The 23,507-nt window shown below is 42.0% G+C and overlaps 1 protein-coding gene across 4 annotated transcripts in view; it reads left to right on the forward strand.

The window, feature by feature from the left end:
- Positions 1 to 23,507, forward strand: part of rap1gap2a (RAP1 GTPase activating protein 2a) — a 92,182-nt gene that overhangs the window by 60,392 nt on the left and 8,283 nt on the right. Inside the window, exons 3-13 of one of the 4 annotated variants that reach the window (XM_030744743.1) lie at positions 9,558 to 9,642; positions 15,279 to 15,314; positions 18,652 to 18,684; positions 19,331 to 19,363; positions 19,528 to 19,749; positions 19,850 to 19,953; positions 20,842 to 20,920; positions 21,572 to 21,625; positions 22,507 to 22,590; positions 22,714 to 22,814; positions 23,348 to 23,477. In XM_030744743.1, the coding sequence (XP_030600603.1) occupies positions 9,558 to 9,642; positions 15,279 to 15,314; positions 18,652 to 18,684; positions 19,331 to 19,363; positions 19,528 to 19,749; positions 19,850 to 19,953; positions 20,842 to 20,920; positions 21,572 to 21,625; positions 22,507 to 22,590; positions 22,714 to 22,814; positions 23,348 to 23,477 (961 nt within the window). Of the gene's footprint in view, positions 1 to 9,557; positions 9,643 to 13,082; positions 13,262 to 15,041; positions 15,085 to 15,278; positions 15,315 to 18,651; positions 18,685 to 19,330; positions 19,364 to 19,527; positions 19,750 to 19,849; positions 19,954 to 20,841; positions 20,921 to 21,571; positions 21,626 to 22,506; positions 22,591 to 22,713; positions 22,815 to 23,347; positions 23,478 to 23,507 lie in introns of those variants that run through there. The other 3 variants (XM_030744739.1, XM_030744740.1, XM_030744742.1) reach the window with 3 other exon arrangements.

Raw genomic sequence — 23,507 nt, forward strand, 5'->3', positions numbered from 1 at the left:
AGGACCTTTCTGCTCTGGTGTGGGTATCAAGAGTCTGATGTGATAGAGCTAGCGGAGAAGAGACGTGTTCAATGTCATCTGGCAGATGCTTAACTCTGTTTTTTCTTTGACTGAAGTCAGTGACACTGGGTGCGATTGGGCAATGATAAAGAGGAAGTGGGCCCCCAGAAAATGAATAGGATTAGGCAGGATTTAAGGCATTTCGACTGATATGACAGAGATAGCGGTGATGGCAGGCAACTGCGTTTTTCACTGCAATGCAGTACTGTGCAAGACAACAAAACAAAGCTGTTTGCTTAAATCACAAGTTTTGAAACCAAAGCTCATGCAGATCAGCCGAAACAAAAGAGAAAAAAATGCATTTTCAGTGTCATTAATACACTTTCTGTGCCTCAGATGAAGGCACTGATACATGCTGTTTGCAAAAGTGTGTTTGAAAATGACAAAAAAGAACTAAAGAGAGAGAGAGGTGTGTCTTTCTCGGGACACATCATTAGATAACACCAGGGGATGTGCAAGTAAAAAAAAATACAAAACAGAAAGCAATTAAAAAGAGCACTGACAGGACACCCTTTCTGAACCCACATGAAATGACATTTCATTCAGTGAGGACTTTGCACTGCACTTTCTTATTGAAACTGTGCTGATATTTATGTGTTTACTGGATTGAATGGCTGCATGTTAATGCATTTGCAAAATACATCCTCGCCTCACCGACCACTGACTATCATCATTGCTGGGGTTTCCAGACTGAGTGTAATTAACTGCATGAAGCACGGCTGAAGACAAAGAAACAAACATGATTCAGCCCGTGGCCTTTATCAGTGTCACTCTGCTGCTGGGAGGTAAATACACATAAATGTCCACCGGAGCTCTCGCGGCAGCACTGGTGCAGTGAGCCAGAGAACAACACTGACATTTCAGAGGCAAAAGCTACAATATGTAACCTTTTACTGGCTTGTAGTGTTTTCCTTTGGTGTTAAGATGGTTAATTCAGTGTCAAGCAACAGTGTCCTTGTGTGTCAGACACACTGGTTCATAGCACGTCTGTCATCTTAGAAGTCAGTGTTTACGTCATGACCTCTGGTTTCAGCGTGTGGTAGGCATTTTAAATGGCACGGTTACACTAAGTCAGTAGAGTTTTTGCAGGGTAGCAAACTTACTGCAGCATATTAAACTCCAGTTTCCTTGACATGTCATAGTTTCCCAGGGTGAGATTCAGTGGCTCTCAAGAGGGCAAGACTTTCACTGGTGTCTGCCTTAATCTAATGCTTGCATTAAATACAGAAATAATCAGAGGAGAGAACCAAAGAGTCGAGCAAAATGAGAAAGACAGCCAGAAATAAAGAAGATTCTTAAACAATGAAGACCGAAAGCTTTGAATGAGTATCTTTGATTGTATAAGTGGTGTTAATGGAACGGGGCTGTGCGCTATTGCAGATTAATTTCTCTTCAAGGTTGATATTTTTTTAGATCTTCCAGAATACTGTGGTCTTTAATTGTGCAAATTATTTAAAAATATTTGTAGCAAATACTGTAAAAAGAAAAATATATCTAAGATATATGTTACACTTACTCTTAAATAAACCTGTTCAACTGCACATTGACGTGAACCGGCCAATCAAATGGCAGCAACTCAATGCGTTTAGGTATGTAGACATAGTCAAGAGGACCTGCTGAAGTTCAATATGAGCAACAGTTTGAACTTCTGATCAGAAACTGCTGATCTACTGGCATATTCCCACATAACCATCTCGAGGTGGACACATGGGTCACACCTCCATGCATGAGTCACATGGATGTATGGGGAAGTAATGAAAAGTGTCCAGGTTGACAAAAAGGAGACATGGAGGCAAAACTGTTAAAGTAAAAGATTTTTATTAATGGCTCAACAAAAAGAGACGGACAGGCCGCTATCACCTATAACCCAAAACAAAACACAGAAGTTAGTCCCCAAAACAACAGTCGCTAAAACACCCTCCTGTCCACTGAGCAGGAATAAGCAGCCACAACACACAGAGCACGCACAAGCTGCATCACAAAGGCTCTCTCTGGCACTCTCTAACCCCAAAGCTCTCCTCTCTCCTGCCTTATGTACAACAGCTTAATTGCTGAGTTGAGTCAGCTGTACAAAAGGTGTGGCACCTAAGGTGGGAGAGCAAGCCACACCCATTGGGTAATAAAAAAATAAAAAAAACAGCAGGCCCTGCTAGGGCTGTAACAGAGGTCAGAGGAGAATGGCTAGACTGCTTTAAGCAGTCAAATAACCGTGACAGCCAACGTATGCAGACGAACGTTTCTGAATGCACAGCGATATCAAACCTTGAAACAGATGCGCTAGCAGCAGAAGACCACAGCGGGTGCCATTCCTGTCACCTAAGAACAGGAAGCTGAGGCTACAGCTGCTCTGATGAATCTCAGTTTCTGCTGTGACATTCAGATGATGCGGTCAGAATTTGAAAGCATGCATCCTTCCTGCCTTGTATCACCGGTTCAGGCTGGTGGGGGATCCAATTGTGCGGGGCTTGTTTTCTTGGCAGACTCAGGCCTTTTAGTAGCAACTAAGCATTGTTTAAACACCACAGCCTCCCTGAGTATTGTTTCTGACCATATCAATCCATCTCTTTATAAGCGCAGTGTACCCATCCTCTGATGGCTGATTGCAGCAGTATAGTGCACCATGTTAAAAAATTCAAGATCATCCCAAAACTGGTTTCTTGAACGTGACGGTGAGTTCACTGAACCCAAACGGCATCCACGGTCACCAGACTGGGCCAAAATCTCTGAGAAATCTTTCCAGCACCTTTTTGAATCTATACTATGAAAAGTTAAGGCAGCTCTGAAGGCAAATTAGTTCCAACTCAGTACTAGCAAGGTTTACCTAATGAAGTGACTCATATATATAAGCTATGACAGATAGATTAAAACTGAACCTATAGATTAGTCTGTAAAATGCAAAGCCAGTTGACTCTACTTTTACAGCAAACTGTCTTTTCTTCAGACCCGGAGAGCTTTTAGCTCGTGTGTTTGAATGCCTGAGTGCCCCTCAGCCTGAGTTTCAGTCTGTCACAAAAACAAGTTGTGAGGGTGATAATGACAGAGTGCATCTTCAGGTGTGTTTGCTGCTAAAATAGGGTCTGAAGAGTGTCACACATACACATGCAGGCACACGCATACACCGAATCCATTTACTTTCTTGTACTCTATGAGCAGAACAGCTAAATGAAAAGGTTATTTACTTCCTCGCCTCCCCGTGCGCCAACTCTGTAGACGAAGGAGCCATTATTTTTGTACAAATTTATCTAGTAATTTAGAAATGCAGCCACATTTCTCTTTTTTTTTTTTTTCTTGCCACAAGACATGCTGCTCCCCTCCTTCTTATCACCCCCTCGCTATCTGTCTCTGAGTCTTATTGATAATGAGAGTGTTTCAGGTTGTCTGGCTGGACGGTCTAATCTCCGGCCTGCTGCCAAATTTGTGTCTATTCATGTCGCAGTAAGACAGAGAGGGCGAAGCAGGAAACAGCCGGTGACTTGGGCTGCAGTTGCCTCATAATTACTTATCTCCTGACCTCTTCACGTATCTGTGCATATCTGGGATGCCTGTAGTCTTAATGGTGGACAGCTGACTGACTCATACATCCATTTCTGAAATCTATATGTGGAGTAGACAACTAATATGGAGAACTAGATGAAGGAAAAGAAAACAGAAAGCACCTTTCCGGGGCTGTACTTAGCTACTGTGTTTGCTAATCTAAATTCTAGGGTCTATCAATTAAATACTTCCTTTAGGATGCATGACTTCCTTACTTAATTACAGGTTATATGAAACTGCATGCCACCTGTAACATCAGCCAACATAAGTACTTATCAGGGCTGTAACTGTCAGGTCTAATATGTGGCATTGCAGTAGATTCTGCTGTGTGGTATGATTACTTACTACTGCAATACACATTAGGGTTGATGGTCCTACCCTCCACAGCATGCTCTCTTGTGTTCCCTGCCCCCTACACCCACCATCCTTCGCCATCGTTCTCCTTTTTTTGTGTGTGTGTGTCCAATTACTGTTGTATTAACCCCATTAGAGGAACCATCAGTCATGTAATTGGCCAATCAGAATGAAGATCAGGCTCCTTATCAAGTTTCCTAACAAATATTACGACTAACTGGAAACAGTACTGACTCATAAGCTTTTGGGAGAGGCTTCATACCAGAGACCCGTACTTCACCCTCTTCCCGATTTCTCTGTCTCTGTCCGCTGTCTTTTATTTTTATCATCTCTGCTCTCTCCATCATCCTGATTTCCTCTTTTCATCTCCTTATCTCCTTCCCAGTATCAGTCCATCATGTGGACACGTGTGGAGGAGCTGTTCCCCTTTTTTCCCCTCTCTTTCTAACACACTCTTATCCTCCCTGTGTCCCGCTTCGCCCCTTTGTCCCGCTTTCCAAATCTTATCTCAAGGGTTTAATCAATAACGGAGATGTATTAAAGCCCTTTGCTTTAATGTGCCTTTCATTCAGCCGCTCTCACAAACTCACGCTGATACACACACACACACACACACAACCAACATCATCATTAGATAAACATGATGACTGTGTAGATGTAATTACTGTTGAATTAACCATAATTAGCAACAGCCAAATGCAAGAAGGATTATAAACACGCACTGCTGTACAAGAAAGGTACAGCTTGTGCTAGTTTTGATGTAAATGTGGAGCACGATCTGTCCTATTTTTCCCTGCAAGTTTACAACCACTTAATCTTAGCTCCAGGTGACAAAGGCAAAAGTTAAGTTACAGTGCACCTAATTTATCCAACAATGACCTTTTTTTTTTTTTTTGTGCAAATTAAAGTCCATATTTATTGTTGTGGCTGGTTGAATGGATTTTTCAGATGTGACTACCCAGTTCTTGGAAGAGCACCCACTCAGAGAGAGAGCCACAGGCCTACACAGCTGTCATGTGTTCCTCCTGACCAGTATTAAAAGAATCTAACAGTGTGGCAGCCACTGCCCATTTGCTCACTCAGAAATGTATACTGCACAGTATCTGTGCTAGCTTGGAGCCAGAGGAATGAATGCAATTTGGCCCTGTGATCTCACGTAACAGCCCGAGTGCTTGTTGTTAATGTCGTTCCATCCCTTTCCTTAAAGATTTATCCAGGTGATAGGCTATATCTTATCCTAGCTGGCATAGGGCGAAAGGTGGGGTACGCCGAGACAGGTCACCAGTCCTTCAGAGAGTTAACACAAAGAGACAGACAACCACACACTGTCAGACCCACACCTACTGCCAATTTAGAACCACTAACATGTATATCTTTAGACTGGAGTAAATCCACACAGGCAAAGGGAGAATATGCAAACTCCACTCCACTGATAAACCTGTTCAAAGAAAACAGTCAGACATGGTGGTGGTTGTGTGATGGTCTGCGGCTGCTTTGCTGCTTCAGGAACAACTTGGCGTATTTGAACCATGAATTCTGCTACCAGAACATCCCGAAGGCGAACGTCCGGCCATCACTTTGGGCCCTGAAATCCAAGCACCCTCAGGTTGCGCAGCAGGACGATGATCCGACAAACACCAGTGCAGTTCACATGCTTTGGCATGACCTTAAACAGGCTGCCGATGCTCAAAAACCCTGCAGTGGGCCAAAATTCCTCCACAGCGATGTGAAAGACTCATTGCCAGTTATCATAAACGCTTGATTGCAGTTTTTGCTACCTTTTCAAACAGGTCCATGTTGGTTTGAATGGCATTTTTGCTTTAACAAATTAAATCATCATTTTAAGACTGCATACTGTATTTACTCAGGTTATCTTTGTCTAATGTGTAAGTGTGCCAGAGATGTAAAAAACAAAGAAATCAGGAAGAGGGCAAATACTTTTACATAATACTGTAGTTAAAAGTCCAGCATTTTTACCTTTCTTTACTTTTTTGTGTCTTTTTGACCTTTTACTTGTCAGTACCAGAGGTTTCTGTGAGCACAGTTCTTGTTAATAAGAAAAAATGTGACTATCCCCAGAATTTACTTCTCATCTTTATCTTTGCATCAGTGTGACAAAGTTAAATACCCAGCAATATTTCCAAAACCCAGAAGATCCTTTAAAAAAATGTCCTGTTTTTAAAGAAATAACCAGAAATCTCAAAGATTCTTCTTTCAGATTTACATCCACTGCTTGATAAAAAGAAAAGTTTACTGTCTCTGCAAGTTAAAAAGCTGCATCTCTGCTCTGTCTTTCTCTCTCTTCCTCGTGGCAAAGTCAGAGGCTAGGGAGCAGATTTGACAGTTGATAACTGGTGCCAAGGCACCCATAATGTCTCATTTTCTTATGTAGTGCAGTTTTTATCATCTTATGATTTCTTCCTCTGACTGGGGACAGCACCATGATTCTTTTCACCAAGCTTCATGTCTGCCTTTGTACCATATGTCGAACATGTCCTTTCATATTTCTTGAATCAGCCCAAGTTCAAAGAATCCAAATGTCAATTTCAAATTGTACCACCTGGCATATTGGAAAAAAAAGAAAAAAGAAAACAGCCTTCAGACCAAGCTTTGCAGTTTTGTTTTGTTTTTTATTCTTTTTTGAAAGAATTTCCAGCCAATCCAAGCAGCAGGTGAAGTTCTCAAGCAGGAAGTGATCTTATATCTTGAATTCATAAACTGTAACATCTCAGCCTCACAGCAAGAAGGTCCTGGGTTCAAATCCCCCTTAGCCAGGACATTTCTGTGTGGAGTTTGCGTGTCCTCCCTGTGTCTCCAGCTTCCTCCCACAGTCCAAAGACATGTGGTCAGGTGAATTGGTGATTCTAAATTGCCCGTAGGTGTGAGTGTAAGTCTGTCTCTGTGTTAGAAATCAGACTACCCTGTACCCTGCCTCTTGACCTGTGACAGCTGGGATGGGCTCCAGCCCCTTCCCCCCACCCCCCACCCCCCACCCTTCCGCAAGCATGAAAAGGATAACTGGAAGAAAATGGATGGATGCTTTAGAGGAGCCACTAAAATAACCACTAGAGGGCAGTGCACTGACAAAAATTGAATTTTACCTAATATCTTTGGATGTGTTTGTTCAAACAAATCATAAGTTGCAAGTTGAACATGTCAAAGTGTACTGTTAATTGGATTTTCAGAAAGATTAACCCATTTTTTTTCCAGTCTTTATCGCTCTTCATTTGACACCAAACTTGATGTGTACACTCAGCATCCTTCCTGAGGTTGTCCCAAAAGTTGCATTGTGTGATCAGTGGGAGATTCAGCAAAAAGATAACACATTTTTCCCATCACTGACTCATCCCATGCCAGCTCATCTCCCCTACATCCACACCTGCACGATTCCTTCTCATATTTCCGTCTGTGGCCGTCTCTGAGCCAGCAGTGTTAAAATACATAATCTGCCTTAATTGAATTAACTTTAATTGGCTCTAATGAACATAAACAAAAAGGGAGATCAAAGATGAGGTTCATCCGTCCTCACTGAGTGCAAATAGCAGATATTGTCATAACAACATGATGCATATCTACACCAGTGTAGGAAATGGCACGATACCTCCTTGATAGCACTTTGTGGTCGCAGTCTGACCCTCACCTTTATGATTTCTTGGGAAAACAATGCTCCTAAATAAAAGAGGCAAGCTATTATGCAAAGAGATGCAATTTCTGATATATTATGCAGACTTCCAATCACAAAATCTGACCTTCACATCCTTACTGCCGGTATTAGGTCTGACTTATGGGGTGTGGAGATCCCTTCTAAGGATTCTGAGTTGTAATGTTGCACATTATTCCATTTTAATAGTGGGTGATTTTAATAGCATCTTCCTAGAGTATGACACTGCACATTTTCATCCAACCTCCTATTCACACTCCTTCCCACTCACTGATATTCTCTGTGACCTTCCTAGTTTGTTTCTTTGTTTCCTCCTTTTTGCTGTCCCCATGCGTGCTCTCCCTTCCTGGGCGGTAGCTATTTGAGGTGATGTAATTGTAGTTTTATTGCCTCAGAGACACAGTCCAGGCTGCAAGGACAGCGGCTCCACAGCTTTTCCCTTCTTTTCGCACAGACACGATTTCCCTCCCTCCCTGTGCACAGGTGTGAGTGTATAGGACAGAGAAATAGGTGTCGTTGTTGTGCTGCAGAGACACACAGCAGGGATTCGCACAGAGACTTTGGTCTGGACAAGTTTTTCCTTTTCACAGATCAGTGGCAAGAAAAAGGCAACGGTGTCCGTCCTGTCTGTAGGTTAAAGAGAACAAAGAGAAAGAACAATGAACGATGTCCAAGAAAAAAATCTGTTTTTTTTTTCTTCAGTCTTAAAAACTCTGCCAGTCTGCATTTCCTTATGATTGTCATTCAGACATCATGCACTGACTGTGAACTAACATACTGCATATGCAGGGGAACACAGCGGTGCACTGTGTGATCACTGAGCCTGTGGAAAGAATTGGGCTTTTCATCTGTACCGAGAAACAAGTGGGGCTGTCTTTGGGTGTGCCCCGAAATGACTAATGGAGCTGCCGCTGTGATTTTCCATCTTTTTCATTTATTTATTTTTTTAGATTTTTTTTAACACGAGCCTTTTATGGGAGACATCTGTCAACTACAAAGAGCGCTGTTGATTAAACTAAAGAAAAGAAAGGAGTAGGACTGTTTTTTTCGTTACTCCTTGGCGAGCTGTTGCTGCCTCACGTTCACAAGTTCACAATTTTCGGCTGTTTTCAGTTGAACGTCTTTGCTGCTCACAACCACTTGACACAGCCGCATGAAAGGATGGAGGAGCTATTATGCCTCCATCTAATGAACAAAGAGAGGGGGCACATTAAAAAAACTAGAAATGTGCATTTAATGTGTTCTGCTGTCTTTGTACTTAGAACCGAATCTTTGTGTGTGTGTGTGTGTGTGTGTGTGTGTGTGTGTGTGTGTGTGTGTGTGTGTGTGTGTGTGTGTGTGTGTGTGTGTGTGGTAACTCAATTAAATAGCCTTCACTCAAAAGTTCCACATTATTTATAACGACAGAACAACAACAAGACTTTCACATGGAGTGTTTATGTTGTGAGGTATAGACTAATGTTGTATTTAGTGGACCATATTGGACTAGCTTGGTGGAAGCAGAGGGAGGAAAAAAATATATGACTTGGTATGTGCACTCTGCAGCCTCAAAGCAGGGCGGGAATAATAGTCCTTTTCTTAAATCTTCATGATTTTGATCTCAAATTGAGCATGAGAGATGTTGATCTCAGAACATCACAACTGAAGCTGTTACTAATCCCCCTGCTGTCCCTCAGTGACAGCTCAGTCTCGAACATCTGGGATCATTAATGTATGCTCATGCTTTTAAGTATGATACACAGACATGAAAAGATCAAGAGTCTTCTTTTTTTTAAGTTCTCAATGACAGACCTCGAGAATCCAAAGAGCGAAAAATTACCAGAATTGACTGCATATTTTTAATGTTGTCTCGCTTTAAGATTATTATTATATCAGCAGAAGCCCATTTAAATGTATTCCACAAAAAAAAAAAATTAACATATTTTTCGTTTTGTCATCTTCCCTCCAGGAAACAGGAGCTGCTGAACATCTCCAACGTCCCTTTGGGAGAATGTCCCCCGTCACCACCCCGCACTGCACCGCCCAGCATGAAGGTATGACAGACACACACGTGTTAAATCAGTCGATTGTGATTGTTCTCAGTGAGAAATCTCTTTAACAAGCAAGAAATTCAGAGCCAGTAGCAAACACCACCATCACAAACGTTAAAGGACACATATTTGTGCTCATAAATAAAGCATAGCGTTAGTTCAGGCAGGCTAAAGCTCAGCTACAAGCCCGGCAGATCAGCTGATCTCAGTACCAGTCCCCTTCAGCTCATGGCTCAGCTGATATCCTTCTCCATATTTAACTGGCTATCACTTACAAATTATTGCAAATGGAAACAGCAGTGTTCCTTTCATTGTCCTGGCTGAACTCCAAACACAGAAAGGCTTTTATTCTTTTCACAACATTAATAATCCATGGCTCAAATTAAAACTCACCAAAAATATAGCGGATGAGCAGGATGGATGGAATGGATATGATGGATGAAAGATTCAAGTCATATTCTCCATGATTTATATTTATATTTGTTATTAGAAAGTAAACACGCTGAAGTCATTGTGTAAACTGAATCCCACTTTTGCCTGTTTTGCTGTGACTGCTCCTCCAGGCGTGGAGTACTATAATCCTTCTTTTTCCAGTGTCTGCTTGCCATTAAAAAAAAGAGATTACCTCAGGAGGCAGGCGGAATAAGAGCCCGAGATACAACGAATGCTCACACTGGAGCTGAACTGCAGTCTGTGCCGCTGCCGCACTTTAAATCTTTGCTTTATATTTCGTCTGGAAATTTCACAAGAAAGTGAGGGATGAGTTCTACAAGACATCAGGAAGGATAAAAGGAAATGTTTATTCGTTTGAGTGCACACCTCACCTTGGCTCCTGTTACCTTCACTGTCACTCAGAAATATCCGTATAAAGTGCCATGAGGTGGTTTTCAAGGACTTAATCTCACTTTCTCTTGTTTCTTTTCGTCGACTGCTTTGAATTTCAGCTCCGTGTGGACTCATTTGGGTGGCCGTCCGTTTGCAAATACAGTAGAAAGTTGTGTCTTTAAACATGGAATTGTGGTGTAAACTGCCATTTAAACCAGTCTCAGACTAATTGTATTTCAGTCAAACTGCGTTGACAAAAGAGAAAAACTAAATATCAGAGCATAGCTAAACTAAATATCTGGACACCAAATAAAATCCATCTGACTGAAGATGATAATCCTCCTCAGGTGCTGTCACACTGACTCATGTGCTGTTAGGTGCAATGCTGTCAGACTTTCAGCACTCTCTCTGTATGTCTCTTGTACTAAAGCTGAAGATTTCTAACATTTTCCTCCAGCATGATAAAAGAATGTATAGAGCAAGGTGATATAAAGGAAGTAGATGATGGCTCCTGTTCAGGATAGTGACCTTGAAGCAAGCCGGAGAAGAATGGGAGAAATGGATGACTGACTGAAAATATGCTCAGACAGGAAACATATATGAGGGAAATTGTGGAAGAAATATAACTCAAGACAGAAGACACCAATTACCTTCTTGATGTGTGGCTGATTTCTTGTAATTATCAGACGGCAACCTCCAATTTTGCTGTGAGCTAGAGTGGTCTAATGGCGAGATAGTCATCATCAATGTCACACTGATAGAGAACTTATGAAACATATAATTTCTTATAATTGCAGTTTACAGCAAATCCACGGCTTTTGTGTAGAAACATTTGTCTCCTCTCTCAGATTGCGACGCACATGTGGATAAAATCTGTTTTGGTAGCATTGTGGTGACGCTAATCTCAGTTTTATCCTTTTTGTTTTTAATTGCTGGATGGTGCACTCACTCCTCATTAAGGTCTTTACATGGTTAGGAAAAGTATTTAAGGTTAGAGAACAGGTGCTGAGCAAACATATTCAGCACCAATGGGAAAACTATGTTTGCTCAAGTGCTGTGTTTAAGTACAATTTGGAGGTACTTCTGGTTTGAGTATTTCCATTTCTGCTGCTTTACAGTCAAAAGCCACTCAGAGGTTTATATAACACTGCATCTATGGGACATATGTATTTTTAAATTCTGATAAAAAAAAAATGCTAAATGTTAGAAACAAATAATAGATGATGCATGATGAAAGGTTACGATACAGATTAGTTGATACATGAAATGAGGGATATTCTCTGGTTCCCCAGCATTATAAATGAAATCAAATTAACACCTTCTTGATCACCTGCAGCATGTCATATATACATAAATGCATAAAAAAAATTATTATCCCTATAATATAACATCACGCTCCTCAGACACTTCATTAGGTACACCTTGCTATTACCTGATTGCCTTAGCATTTGCCTCCTGAATTGCTTTAAACCTTGGTGGCACAAATTCAGGAAGGTGCTGCACATCCCAAAGGTGCTCTAACGGATTGAGATCTGGTGACTGTGGAGGCCGTTTGAGTCCAGTGAACTCACGGTCATGTTCAAGGAACCAGTTTGAGATGGTTTGAGCTTTGTGATATGGTGTGTTATCCTGCTGGAAGCAGCTAGTTGAGTACCATGTGGCCATAAAGAGATGGACTTGGTCAGCAGCAATACTCAGGCAGGCTGTGGAGTTTAAACAATGCTCAGATGGTGCTAAAGGGGCCAAAGTGCTTTTCCAATCAGCTGAAAGCAGTCTGAACCATTCTCCTCTGACCTCAGACATCAACAAGCCATTTCCACCCAGAGTACTGCCGCTCGCTGGATATTTTCTCCTTTTTGGACCATCCTCTGTAAACCCTAGATATGGTTGTGTGGGGAAAATAGCAGTAGATCGTAAGTTTCTGAAGTACTCAGGCCAGCCTTTCTGGCACCAACAACCACACCACAGTCAAAATCACCTTTCTTCCTCATTCTGATGCTCAGTTTGAACTTAATCAGGTCATTTTGACCATATCTACAAGCCTAAATGCATCGAGTTGCTCCCATGTGATTGGCTGATGAGATATTTGCAGATAACAAGCAGTTGAACAGGTGTACCTAACAAAGTGGCCCATTAGTGGGTGTAGAAATTTGCATATGAGTACTTCAGCATTTGCTGGTTTAAGTAGATTTTTGATGCCCTTAATCTACTTGACTCTAACTGTAAGGGTTTTGAATACCCACACCATTGTACAGTAGTAGTCTGGGTTAAGGAGTGTATGTTAAATCAAAATCTTTAGAGTTGTCTGGAATTACATCCTTACAGATGATCTAATGTGTGTATTTGTACAAATCTTTCATCGGTCAGGCACTTCCTTCTGCCTTGTTAATAATCTATATGGGTGCTGCTCACAGTCAACAAACTTCAAAGAGAGTAACGCCCAACTTGGCTCACCTACACGTGTGTGTGTGTGTGTGTGTGTGTGTGTGTGTGTGTGTGTGTGTGTGTGTGTGTGTGTGTGTGTGTGTGTGTGTGTGTGTGTGTGTGTGTGTGTGTGTGTTAGACACACAAACAATGACATGACCTGTTTTGCTTTGACAATTCAGTTTAGCTGCCTGACTTGAATTTCCTGTTCAAGCTTTAGTTTCTGTGTTTAAAGGCAAATTAAAAGTTCCCTCTCCCTCACTTTTACTGTGAGGGAGAGGGAAGTACTCTTCTAAAATGTAGAAGGAAGGGTGTGAATAAGAGGAAGACAGGGACACTAAAAGGCTCAGATGCTTTAGCTGCTCCCATTAAGGTAAGTCTACACTGATTACCAAATAGTGTGTAAATAACAGTAGTTTGACATCAGCTTGGTGTGTAGTTTTACTTGCAATTTGTACATCTGCTGTGAATGTACATTAGATATCAACTTATTTATAACTTAACTTTGTTTTTCATTGTGCTGCTCAGAGGTGTGATTGTTTCTGTGTAAATGCAACATCAAGGCAACTGAGCTTCGCGTGTGGTGTGAAAAAGCTCTCAGACACGAGTGTGCAAACTTCACTTTTTGCAACCGTGCTTCAGAGAACAGTATGAACTAAACCATCACATTTACAGATGTGTGTCAGTTCAGCTGCGAGTCACTGTGTCACAAAGCTGAGCTGTGGTGTGAGGATTTTAGGGGGTTTTAGCAACACGTGCTCACTCTCTACCAGTTGGACATCTGATGGCCAAGAGGTGAGGGCTTCCAGTTTCGGTCCATCCTTTCATCCAACAGGGCAGTTTCACTTTGAAAACCTAAGAAAAGACTGCTCAGCCCAAAAAAAAAAAAAAAAGCCATGCTAAATGCTGTAGATATAACTGGAGAGCTATGCTCACAGTAAATGAAAGAGCAAAGAAAGCAGAACAAAAATATAAGCAAGGCAGTAATATCCTGCTAGATCAGTTCCCATTTAACCTTTTTTTTGTGCTTTGTCGTCATTTCTGTGAGTGTCTGGATGATTATATTATGTGTATGTGTGAATTCTAGCTGCCAATGAATCTGTCAGTCATTCAGTCAGGCATGCAGGCTGATCATGGGCAGCCTCCACAGGTTACCATGGGAAATAAGATATCCAGATGTTGATGAGCCAGAGAGAGAGAGAGAGAGAGAGAGAGAGAGAATGCACAGAAAGAGGGAAAGCGTGTGAGAAGGAGAAAAAGCAAGAAAACACTAAGACAAAAAAGACAAATGACAGAAAAGGGGAAATGACTGGTTAAAGAGAGAATAGGGGACAGATTAGCATAATGACACACTGAGATTAGAGAGCGAGGGCACGAAAAAAGGGAAAGAGGCATGAGAAGATCTTCAGGTCCTGTTTTAGATTGACGGTGGAACAGGAAGGCAGATAAAGCTTGATTGTGTTTGCTCTTGTCTGGACAATATAGGAGGGCGAACATGCTGTCGGCACACCAAGATCCCACTCAGACACTGATGAACTGCTTCAGCATGTCTTTTTATCTGCCGGGGGCACCGGTCTATGTAGCAGTCAATTAAGAAAAAAAGAAAACCTGAGAATGGAAAAGCTACTTTCCATGTGCCTGCATGTTAGTGTATGACACTAGTTGTCAAAGATAATTAAAGTAGGTATTAGCAGATGCAGTTTGCAGAGGAAGCGTAACACTGCTGTTGTTGAATAGATGGTGAGCAACGCTTTGCTTAATTTCCTTCTTTCAACCAGCTTTTATTAATGTCGAGTCTAATTTGGAGCCAGAGATCAATATTCCCAGCATGTGAGTCAAGATGTGCTTGTTACCACACACACACTTGTGGCCTAAACCCACCACACATTGCTTTTACACATGATCCGTGTGCCAAAATCTGAGCACAAAGGCCGTGTGGCCCATTATCACCTTCACAGCTTGTTACTGTGGCAAGGCGGAGACCCCGTGGGACCAGGGCGTGTGAATGCACTTAAGGAAGCGGGTTTGTGTATGAGCCTGCATCTGCATGATGCTTTTTTCAGGAAGTGGTTTCTTATCAGTGCGTGTGCACGTGGGTGTGAGAGGCTGACCCTGCCCTCTGTGACACAGCAGAGTTTATTCCGTGGAGGGGAGGGAGCGGCCCAATCTGCTGCTGTCAGGACAAATGTTATCAGTGTAAGGGCTTTAAATGCAGACATTTAATTTTAGTATTGAGTGTCAAAACACTTCTATACGGTCTAAATAGAAGCCAGCCAAAGGGCCATGTTGAGTAAATGGTGTCAGTAGATTCTGGTGCTCTGACAGTCAGAGTTTAGCTCTGTTTCAACTTGTTTTAGATGCTTTGTAATCTATTTCTGTCTCTGTTCCAGTCTGCAGAGTTCTTCGATATGCTGGAAAAGATGCAGGTATGAAAATATTTTCATTCCTCTGAATGCCGTTTCTTTCTCCACTGCTGTCCTTCTAGCATTTCCTTATTTCACTATCCCTGTTTCCTCTTTTCTTTCCCCCTATCTTCAGCTAGCACTGTTGAACCATAATAGCACATTTGTGCTATAAGGGGCTCCTTATCCCACATGACATTTATAGGAGAAGACAAAACACACTGAGAGATGTGGCTATCCTCTTTGTCTCTGTGATCAAAATCAGCTTTAATGTATATTTGAATGGTGCAGGCACTGATGAATTTAATCACTGAAAGTCAGCACAGTGGGTTCACTGTGTGTCTTGGATAATAGGCATGCAGGGGGCAGAGGAGAACATCCACACAGAGATCTGGACTGGCATGACTATTTTCTCCTTCTCCGTGTGGAATACATTGATTTTATTCTTGTTCTGAACAAAGTCTGTCTCTCTCTCTCTGTGTGCGACCACTTTGTGCCCTCCACAGGCCCCTAAGGGCACAGGCTTGGAGTTGTCTGAGAACAGATTGGGGGGCTGGGGGGAGGGGGTGGGTGAAGAAATGAAAAAGAAAAAAAAAAAAATACAAAAAGGAGCGCATGACCAAAGGAAGATCCAGACAGAGGTCATTGCTTATGCAGGTTTATGATTAAATGTCCAAAATGTGAATTAGGTGGTCTTTTTTAATTCTTTTATTCCTTTCCCTTCAAAAGGCTTCCCCTTTTGCCAGGCCACAGTTGTAAATAAGAATTTGTTCTTAATCTGTTCGCCTGGTTAAATAACAGTTTAAATAAATAAAAATAAAGCACCAGGTTGAGACAGTGGAAATGTTAATAGGTTAAGAATAGAAAGACCTTTACATTTAACTAATTTGACTTTCTTTGCTCAGAGTCCAGGAGGTGTGAACTTGCCAGAGACTCAAAGTTAGTTTTACGCAGCAACCTGTGAATGCAGCACTACCCCCGAAAATAGAAATAGTCCAGGCACTTCCAGTTCCCTCCAACAAAACCTCTAATTTCAAACCTTAATTTCTTTTCACGGATTAAGACTGCTGATGATTTATTTATTTATTTTCTATAATTGTTGACGCATCCTATGAATAGAGCAAAACAAACAATTCTGTGCATCCAAAGCCTGAAATATGTTGTTCCTCAGCCGTAGGGCTCCACTATTGCTCAAAAACAAATGAGCATTGACTGACATGTTGGTCTCTGTAGTTTATGTTAGGTTAGTCTCATGTACACAACCTTGTCTGATTACTGCAATCAGAATATTCACTGTATAACATGTGTATTAATCCACTGTTGAAAATATTATTCAGTATAAGTATGATTATAATATTTACTTCAGTAAAGACTGCCATTTGAGACTGAGTGGAAACTGAGAGGTTGCAGCCGCACGTGGTCTCTTTACAGTAAGAGAAATATAAAGTAAGGCACTATGATATAAAATAACACTTGTGACTGTGAATTACGTTATATTGCCATAAGTATTCACTCAGCCATCCAAATCATTGAATTCAGGTGTTCCAATCACTTCCATGGCCACAGGTGTATAAACCAAGCACCTACAGTAGGCATGCAGACTGCTGCTGCAAACATCTGTGAAAGAATGGGTCGCTCTCAGGAGCTCAGTGAATTCCAGCGTGGTACTGTGATAGGATGCTACCTGTGCAACAAGTCCAGTCATGAAATTTCCTCACTACTAAATATTCCACAATGAGCTGGTTGTGGTATTATGACAAAGTGGAATCGATTGGAAACGACAGCAACTCCCCAACTTTCTGGGGGAGGGGGATTATGGTGGGGGGGTGTTTTTCAGGAATTGGGCTCAGCCCCTTAGTTCCAGTTAGAAGAGCTCTTAATGCTTCAGCATATCAAGACATTTTGGACAATTTCATGCTCCCAACTTTGTGGGAACAGTTTGGGGATGTCTCCTTCCTGTTCCAACATGACTGTGCATCAGTGCACAAAGCAAAGTCCATGTCTTTATGGACTTTGCTTTGTGCACTGGGGGCACAGTTTGGTGTGGAAGAACTTAACTAGCCTCTACACCCTGTGGATTAAGAATGAGATGTCACTCAAGTTTATATGTGTGTGAAGGCAGACGAGCGAATACTTTTGTAAGTATACTGTATTCTTGTAATAATAGCAATAGCTAAGAGGAGACGAGGTGTGAGATGGTAAGTCAGAGTGAGGGAAAAGGACAGCCTGATTGAGGACATAACTGGAGTTGTTTGGAAAGTGTGACTAGAGGATGATCAAAGAGTTTCTCTCTCACACACACACACACACACACATACACAGAGTGAAACTGTGCGGCTCATCGGTCTTTGCTGAAACTCAGCTTGCATCGACCTTCTCGCTTGAGCTCTGAACATTTGAGGCTCAGTGTTCAAAGTGTGTTCCTGGGTGGTGATGATGAAGGTCACTTTTTTGATCCCCCACCTCTGATCTACTCCCTCCTTTCTTCTTCTTTTCCCAATTTCACCCATTTTCACCCCTCTCTGCTTCCTCTTCCTCTGTCGTCTCTTCGTCGTTGTTTTCCTCTGTGTGACTGAAAACTGAAGCCTCTAAATACTCTTTTTGATCAGTCTCATGCTGTTGACAATGATTCCCCGGTGACTGTAACAGCTGCCCCATCAGTATGCACTCAGACAGACATAAATCACTACAGACTAGACTTAGAAGTGTGTGCAAACACTTGTGTGTGTATTGGGGTCATATTTGTACTCTTCAAATGAATTCAGTCTGATTCTTGGTGTGATTGGTGGCACTATAAGTGATGGTGGCGGTGTGTATACTGAGAACTGTGAATCTCCGCGCATGCATTTATTTCCTCACTCTTATTCTCAGTCATGTAGATGAGCTGTTCCACTAGGCCTGTATCATAATTGGCCAATTTACTGTGTCTACTAGATTGGCTTTTCATATTTGCACCGTGCTGCAGACTCAAAGAAGGCTTTGGGCCTGCATCTCTGTGTTGCTGTGTTCCATGAAACGATAATAACAACTGAAGAAAGGAACACTTAGTGTGTGGAAGCTGGAGTCAGAGGAAGGATGACTAAGTGACTGCATTACCTGTGTGTGTGTGTGTGTGTGTGTGTGTGTGTGTGTGTGTGTGTGTGTGTGTGTGTGTGTGTGTGTGTGTGTGTTTGCAGGAGAGTGTATTAGCATGTATGACTCACTCTGTTTTCATCTGTCAACAGATGAGACAGTGAAGTCTGAAAACAAAAATGTTTCTGCACCTTTTTTTGAACATTGCACGAATAAAACTGAACTTGCTTTTTTTTTTTTTTGACCCTTGTGCTTTTCCACTCTCATGCTGCGATCGGACATTAATAAGGTCCCTAAAGCTGAAGAGACTAAAAAATGGAAGGTGTGACTCGATACACACTTGTTGATATCTTCTCTGTGGGTCTCATTAGTGTGTGTCTCCGTTTCTCTGCATGTTGCGCTTCATCATGCCTCCAGCTTTGCTCTGTGGTCGTCCTCCTCGCAGTGGAGGGATTCTGAACACCCCTGTGAACATTTTTCAGACTTTTCTCAGGGCTTTCAAAGTGCAAAGTCAATAGCCCTCTGATCAGATTGATTATAAGTTGAATGAATTCCAGCTGTCAATTGATCCTCTTTGGCCTGCCAGTATGCTGGCTCCTGCTGCCACAGAATATAAATGACTGGCTGCCCGTAACCCTGCGCCACCAACAGCGCAGACAGGCCTCAGCAGTATTTAGAGGTCATACTGGAGCTGGGCTAGCAGACTGCCAAAGGCACACAACAGCTCTAAAACCTCAGGGGCTACTGAATCAAACACACTCCCTCACTGATGTTTGCTGATGACTTTGCATTTCATGTTGCATCATCGCCCCACAGTTTATTCAGCATCATAAGCTGCATTACCCTTTCGTGCCCGTGTTTGTGGATGTGCTTGGATCTTTATCACCGTTGCAAAAGTCAGTGAAGTTCACACAAGTTAAAAGTCTTATTGATGGTGTCGTTTGTGTGTCTGTCCTCTTTTTTTACAGGATGACTATATACCCTACCCACGGATAGAAGATGTGAGTCATTTTTCACTAACAAAATACATAAAAATACAACAAAATACAAAAAACAAATATTTACAACCTTTGACCAAACATGAAAGGTTCCCACATTTTTAGTTGATTCATTTTTAGCCTTTTTTTCTACTTCTTGTAATCCTTCTCCAACTTTTACATGTAAGGTCCTGGAGAAGGGTGGCCCATACCCCCAGGTAATCCTGCCCCAGTTCGGGGGTTATTGGATTGAGGATGTAGAGGCACCAGCAGGAACCCCGTCTTCCTCAGAGTCTAGTTTCTGTGAGGAGGATGATGCAGGAGAGGGCATGAGTCCCGGTGGGGGGCATAACTACCGCTTGGAGTGTAACAGCACAGCCCGTGCCTACCGCAAACACTTCCTGGGCAAGGTTAGTGTGTGTGCATTAAGGTTTGTGCAAGTCTGTTGTTCTCTGACATAAAATCATCTCTCTCTCTCTCGCACCTCCTTTTGTACATCCATACCCCCAGGAGCACATGAACTACTATTGCACCGGCAGCAGCATAGGCAACCTCATCATGTCTCTGAAACACGAAGACGCTGAGGGACAGGAGTTCCTGCGCATCATGCTCAGGTAGAATGAGGCAAATGCAGAAAGAGCATCTTCACTTCATGTATTTTGACTTCGGGATTTAAAGTCAGACAAGTTTTTAAAATGTTGTCAGTGATGAGCCATATCAAAAATCCCGACCATGCCATCATCAGTGATAAGACTGAAACAAGATGAATTGAAAACTTGGGTTGAAGAATCGTTCAATCCATCCGATGTTGAAGCATTCTCACTTTGAGAATGACACGGATGCCGTTCTCATAGTGCTGTTAGAGGAAACGTCAAAAACATCTGAAAAATTTTTCAGTCCGTTTGATTATTTTCTCTTTTTTTTTTTCTGGACATTTCAGTCTGAACCAAAGTTAAGCTCCAATTATCCAACACACCTAAAGACCTAAAGACGCACAAACACAGCCATTCATAAACTTACATTGTTGGCATGGCTAAAACTTACTAATAAACCAGGCCTCCATTCTTTTTTACTGCAGCTCCGTGTACTCTGTGTGTCATATTTCCAATGATTTTGTCACTCTGTGGTGAATAATATTTGCTGCTATTATCACAGTTGGTGACATTTTGATTAACAGGCACGCAAAACAATAGCATAATGCTTTGTTGTTACGTAGGCATTGTGGGTGTTGCAGAGAAAACTGTAGCCAGGTGATTGCTAATCTTCTCTATGACAGATGACTGTGATAACGCTAGTGTTATGAGCCACATTTAGTGTCAATGAGCCCAGTGGTCTTTTATTATTATTAGTTCAGATGATTTAATCTCCCCATATTCTTCCTTAATTCCATCTAGAGAGTGGATGGCATGCATTTAAAAAGTTAAAACTTTAGAAATCTCTTTGCTGGAACAAAGTCCTGAAGAGGCCGATAAGTGGATGCCTAATTTGTGTTGTTCTTGCAGGTCGAGGACCAAAACAGTTCACGACAGAATTTCTTTAGCAGGCATCAACCAGCTGCCCAGCGTGCCACAGATTGCCAAGGTAAGCTGCAGCTTACAAGTACACAAGGTTTAAAGGTCAACATCTTCTGTGAACTCCTTCCACTCTCCACGCGCACACAGTGACATCAAAAACTAATGGCAAATATACTGCATGTGAAAGATTGCTGGGAAACTGCGCGTGAAGGTGAAGGAAAGGGTTTAGTGATCCTGTGTGTTCAACATTATCATAACAGCACTTGAAGGTTTATTTTTCGATTAACCTTTATAGCAAGGCAAAAACTGCATTAGATCAAAGACGTCGAGGGAACAGAAAAAAATGTTAGAGTAGGATTGTTGCCTTCCTGTTATGCTTCTTTCCTTGCAAAAGCTCATAAAACATACCCTGGTAATTATTAGTTTGTTAGACATTCGAAACAGGTGGTCGAGCTCTGTCTGACTCTTCCAGTGATGGAGATCCATCCGATAAAGCTGGCTGATGTTAAACCCACCCATGAAGACCCTGGAAATGGTTAATGCAGCCACTCCATTTGTACCCTGATATGTGACTGAATAGAAGCAAATATCGCAAAATGATGTAGAGCGCAGATTATTATTATCTTGAGGATACTTTCTGGTACATTAGATGAGTGTTCTTTTAAATGACTGTAGTCTAATACAGCGATTCTTCTCTGCTTCTTTTTTTGTCTTTTAGCTCTTTTGTGATGACGCCACAGGGCTGAAGTTCAACCCGGTCCTGTACCCACGGGTGAGTTTATCCTCAGCTCCTGCACTGCCACCATCATCAGACCCAGTGTGACCTGAGCTCGTCCATCCCCCTCCAGACAAATATTCATTCAAGCTGACATGAGGTAGCTTTTCCAGTCCCTGCTTCTCCCGAGACACAAAGGGGCACAGTGTAGCTGAAAGTACGTTTAATATTATCCGCCACAACTTTATTGTAACCTTCATGAATAACTTTTCATAAATTTTGCATATCTATAAATATTTTATGGCATTTATTTAAGACCCGGAGCTTTTCTAGACATTTAGCTTTAATTATTTTTGCTGGCAACACCCTACTGTTCCTACATATTCTACTTTAATTAACTTTTCAACCTCCTGTAAATCCATCCATCCATTTTCATCTGCTTATCCAACTAAGGGTTGGGGGGTGGGGGTGGGGTGGGGGTGGGGTGGGTTCAGAGTACACCCTGCACAGGTCGCCAGTGTGTCACAGGGCGAACCTCCTCTAAATCTTATCCAAAAACAAAAACAAAACCCTTCTTGTCACATTTTAGCCCCTACCTCCTCTTACCGCCTACCTCTCTAACATCTGCCCTGCACTTTAAGCACATTATTCAGAAAACGATTGATGATACGGCAACTCTCGAAAATGGATTTGATGGATCTGTTCCTCCTCCTGTGAGCCTGATGGAGGAGTGTGATGGAGCATGCTTTCAGCCTGTGCCTCAGGGAAGGAAAAAAGGGGGGGGGGGTATGCAGTTTGCTTCATGACAGCCTTACATAACAAGGACCCAATAAACCTGCCCTGGAGACATGTTATAGAAGAGGAAAACACTTTTTTTTAAGTGTTCAAATTATAACCATATGTTGAGGAAGACTTTTTTTTTGTTTGTTTATGTACAGGGATCCCAGTTGATAGTGGCTTACGATGAACATGAGGTGAACAACACGTTCAAATTTGGAGTCATCTACCAGAAGTTTGGACAGGTGAGCTATTTTAATTATTTTCAGTCACTGCAGCCCTGCTTACTTTATATATACTGTTTCACCTCTTCTATCCTCATATTCTTTATCGCTTATTTTGTGCATATGTGTGTGTTTTCCTCTCAGACATCTGAAGAGGAGCTATTTGGAAACAATGAGGAGACGCCAGCTTTCAAGGAGTTTCTCGGTATCTTAGGAGACACCATTGAACTTCAAGATTTTAAAGGGTAAGGGTTGTAAAGTGTGCTTCGGTGACATAAAACAAGCAGAGTAATGTACAATAAAAGTGGCAGAAAAAGAAGGAAGAATTCAGTTAAATCCAGTCCAGAGGGGGAAAAAAAGGGCACACACCAGTCTAAAAAGAAGGAAGCGTGAGCGTATTGCAGTGAAGAAAATAGCAGGCTTTAATTACTGTAACCTTGGAGCAATTTGTCCTGCTGTTTCGGACTCAGCGTGCAACATGGGTAAACTGCTCAGTGAAACAGATCCGTGCAAAGAAAGTGCCACATGGACAGGTAATCAGAGCTTGGTTTATTGTTGGGGGGGGTGTTCGTCCTGCAGGCTTTTTCTATAGGGTTACACCTGTTGCTTTTACATAAGGCGAGTTTAAATTGTCGCTGACGCGTCACATTTGAATGAAATTGTAGCTGGTTAAGCAGAGAATATGATGACAGGATGTGTAAAAAATGCATTAAACAGAATCTTGTAAGTGTAGGATGGAGACTGCACAGAGAACATGAGAGCTCTGATCCTGTGACAGGTTCCGTGGTGGGCTGGACGTGTCCCATGGACAGACAGGGTCTGAATCTGTCTACACTGTCTTCAGACAGAGGGAGATTATGTTCCACGTGTCAACTAAGCTTCCCTTCACCGAGGGTGATGTTCAGCAGGTACCAGAGCTTAATTCTGTCTTCATTGTT

This window comes from Archocentrus centrarchus, chromosome 13, assembly GCF_007364275.1.
Source record: "Archocentrus centrarchus isolate MPI-CPG fArcCen1 chromosome 13, fArcCen1, whole genome shotgun sequence".
Classification (NCBI taxonomy): Eukaryota; Metazoa; Chordata; class Actinopteri; order Cichliformes; family Cichlidae; genus Archocentrus; species Archocentrus centrarchus.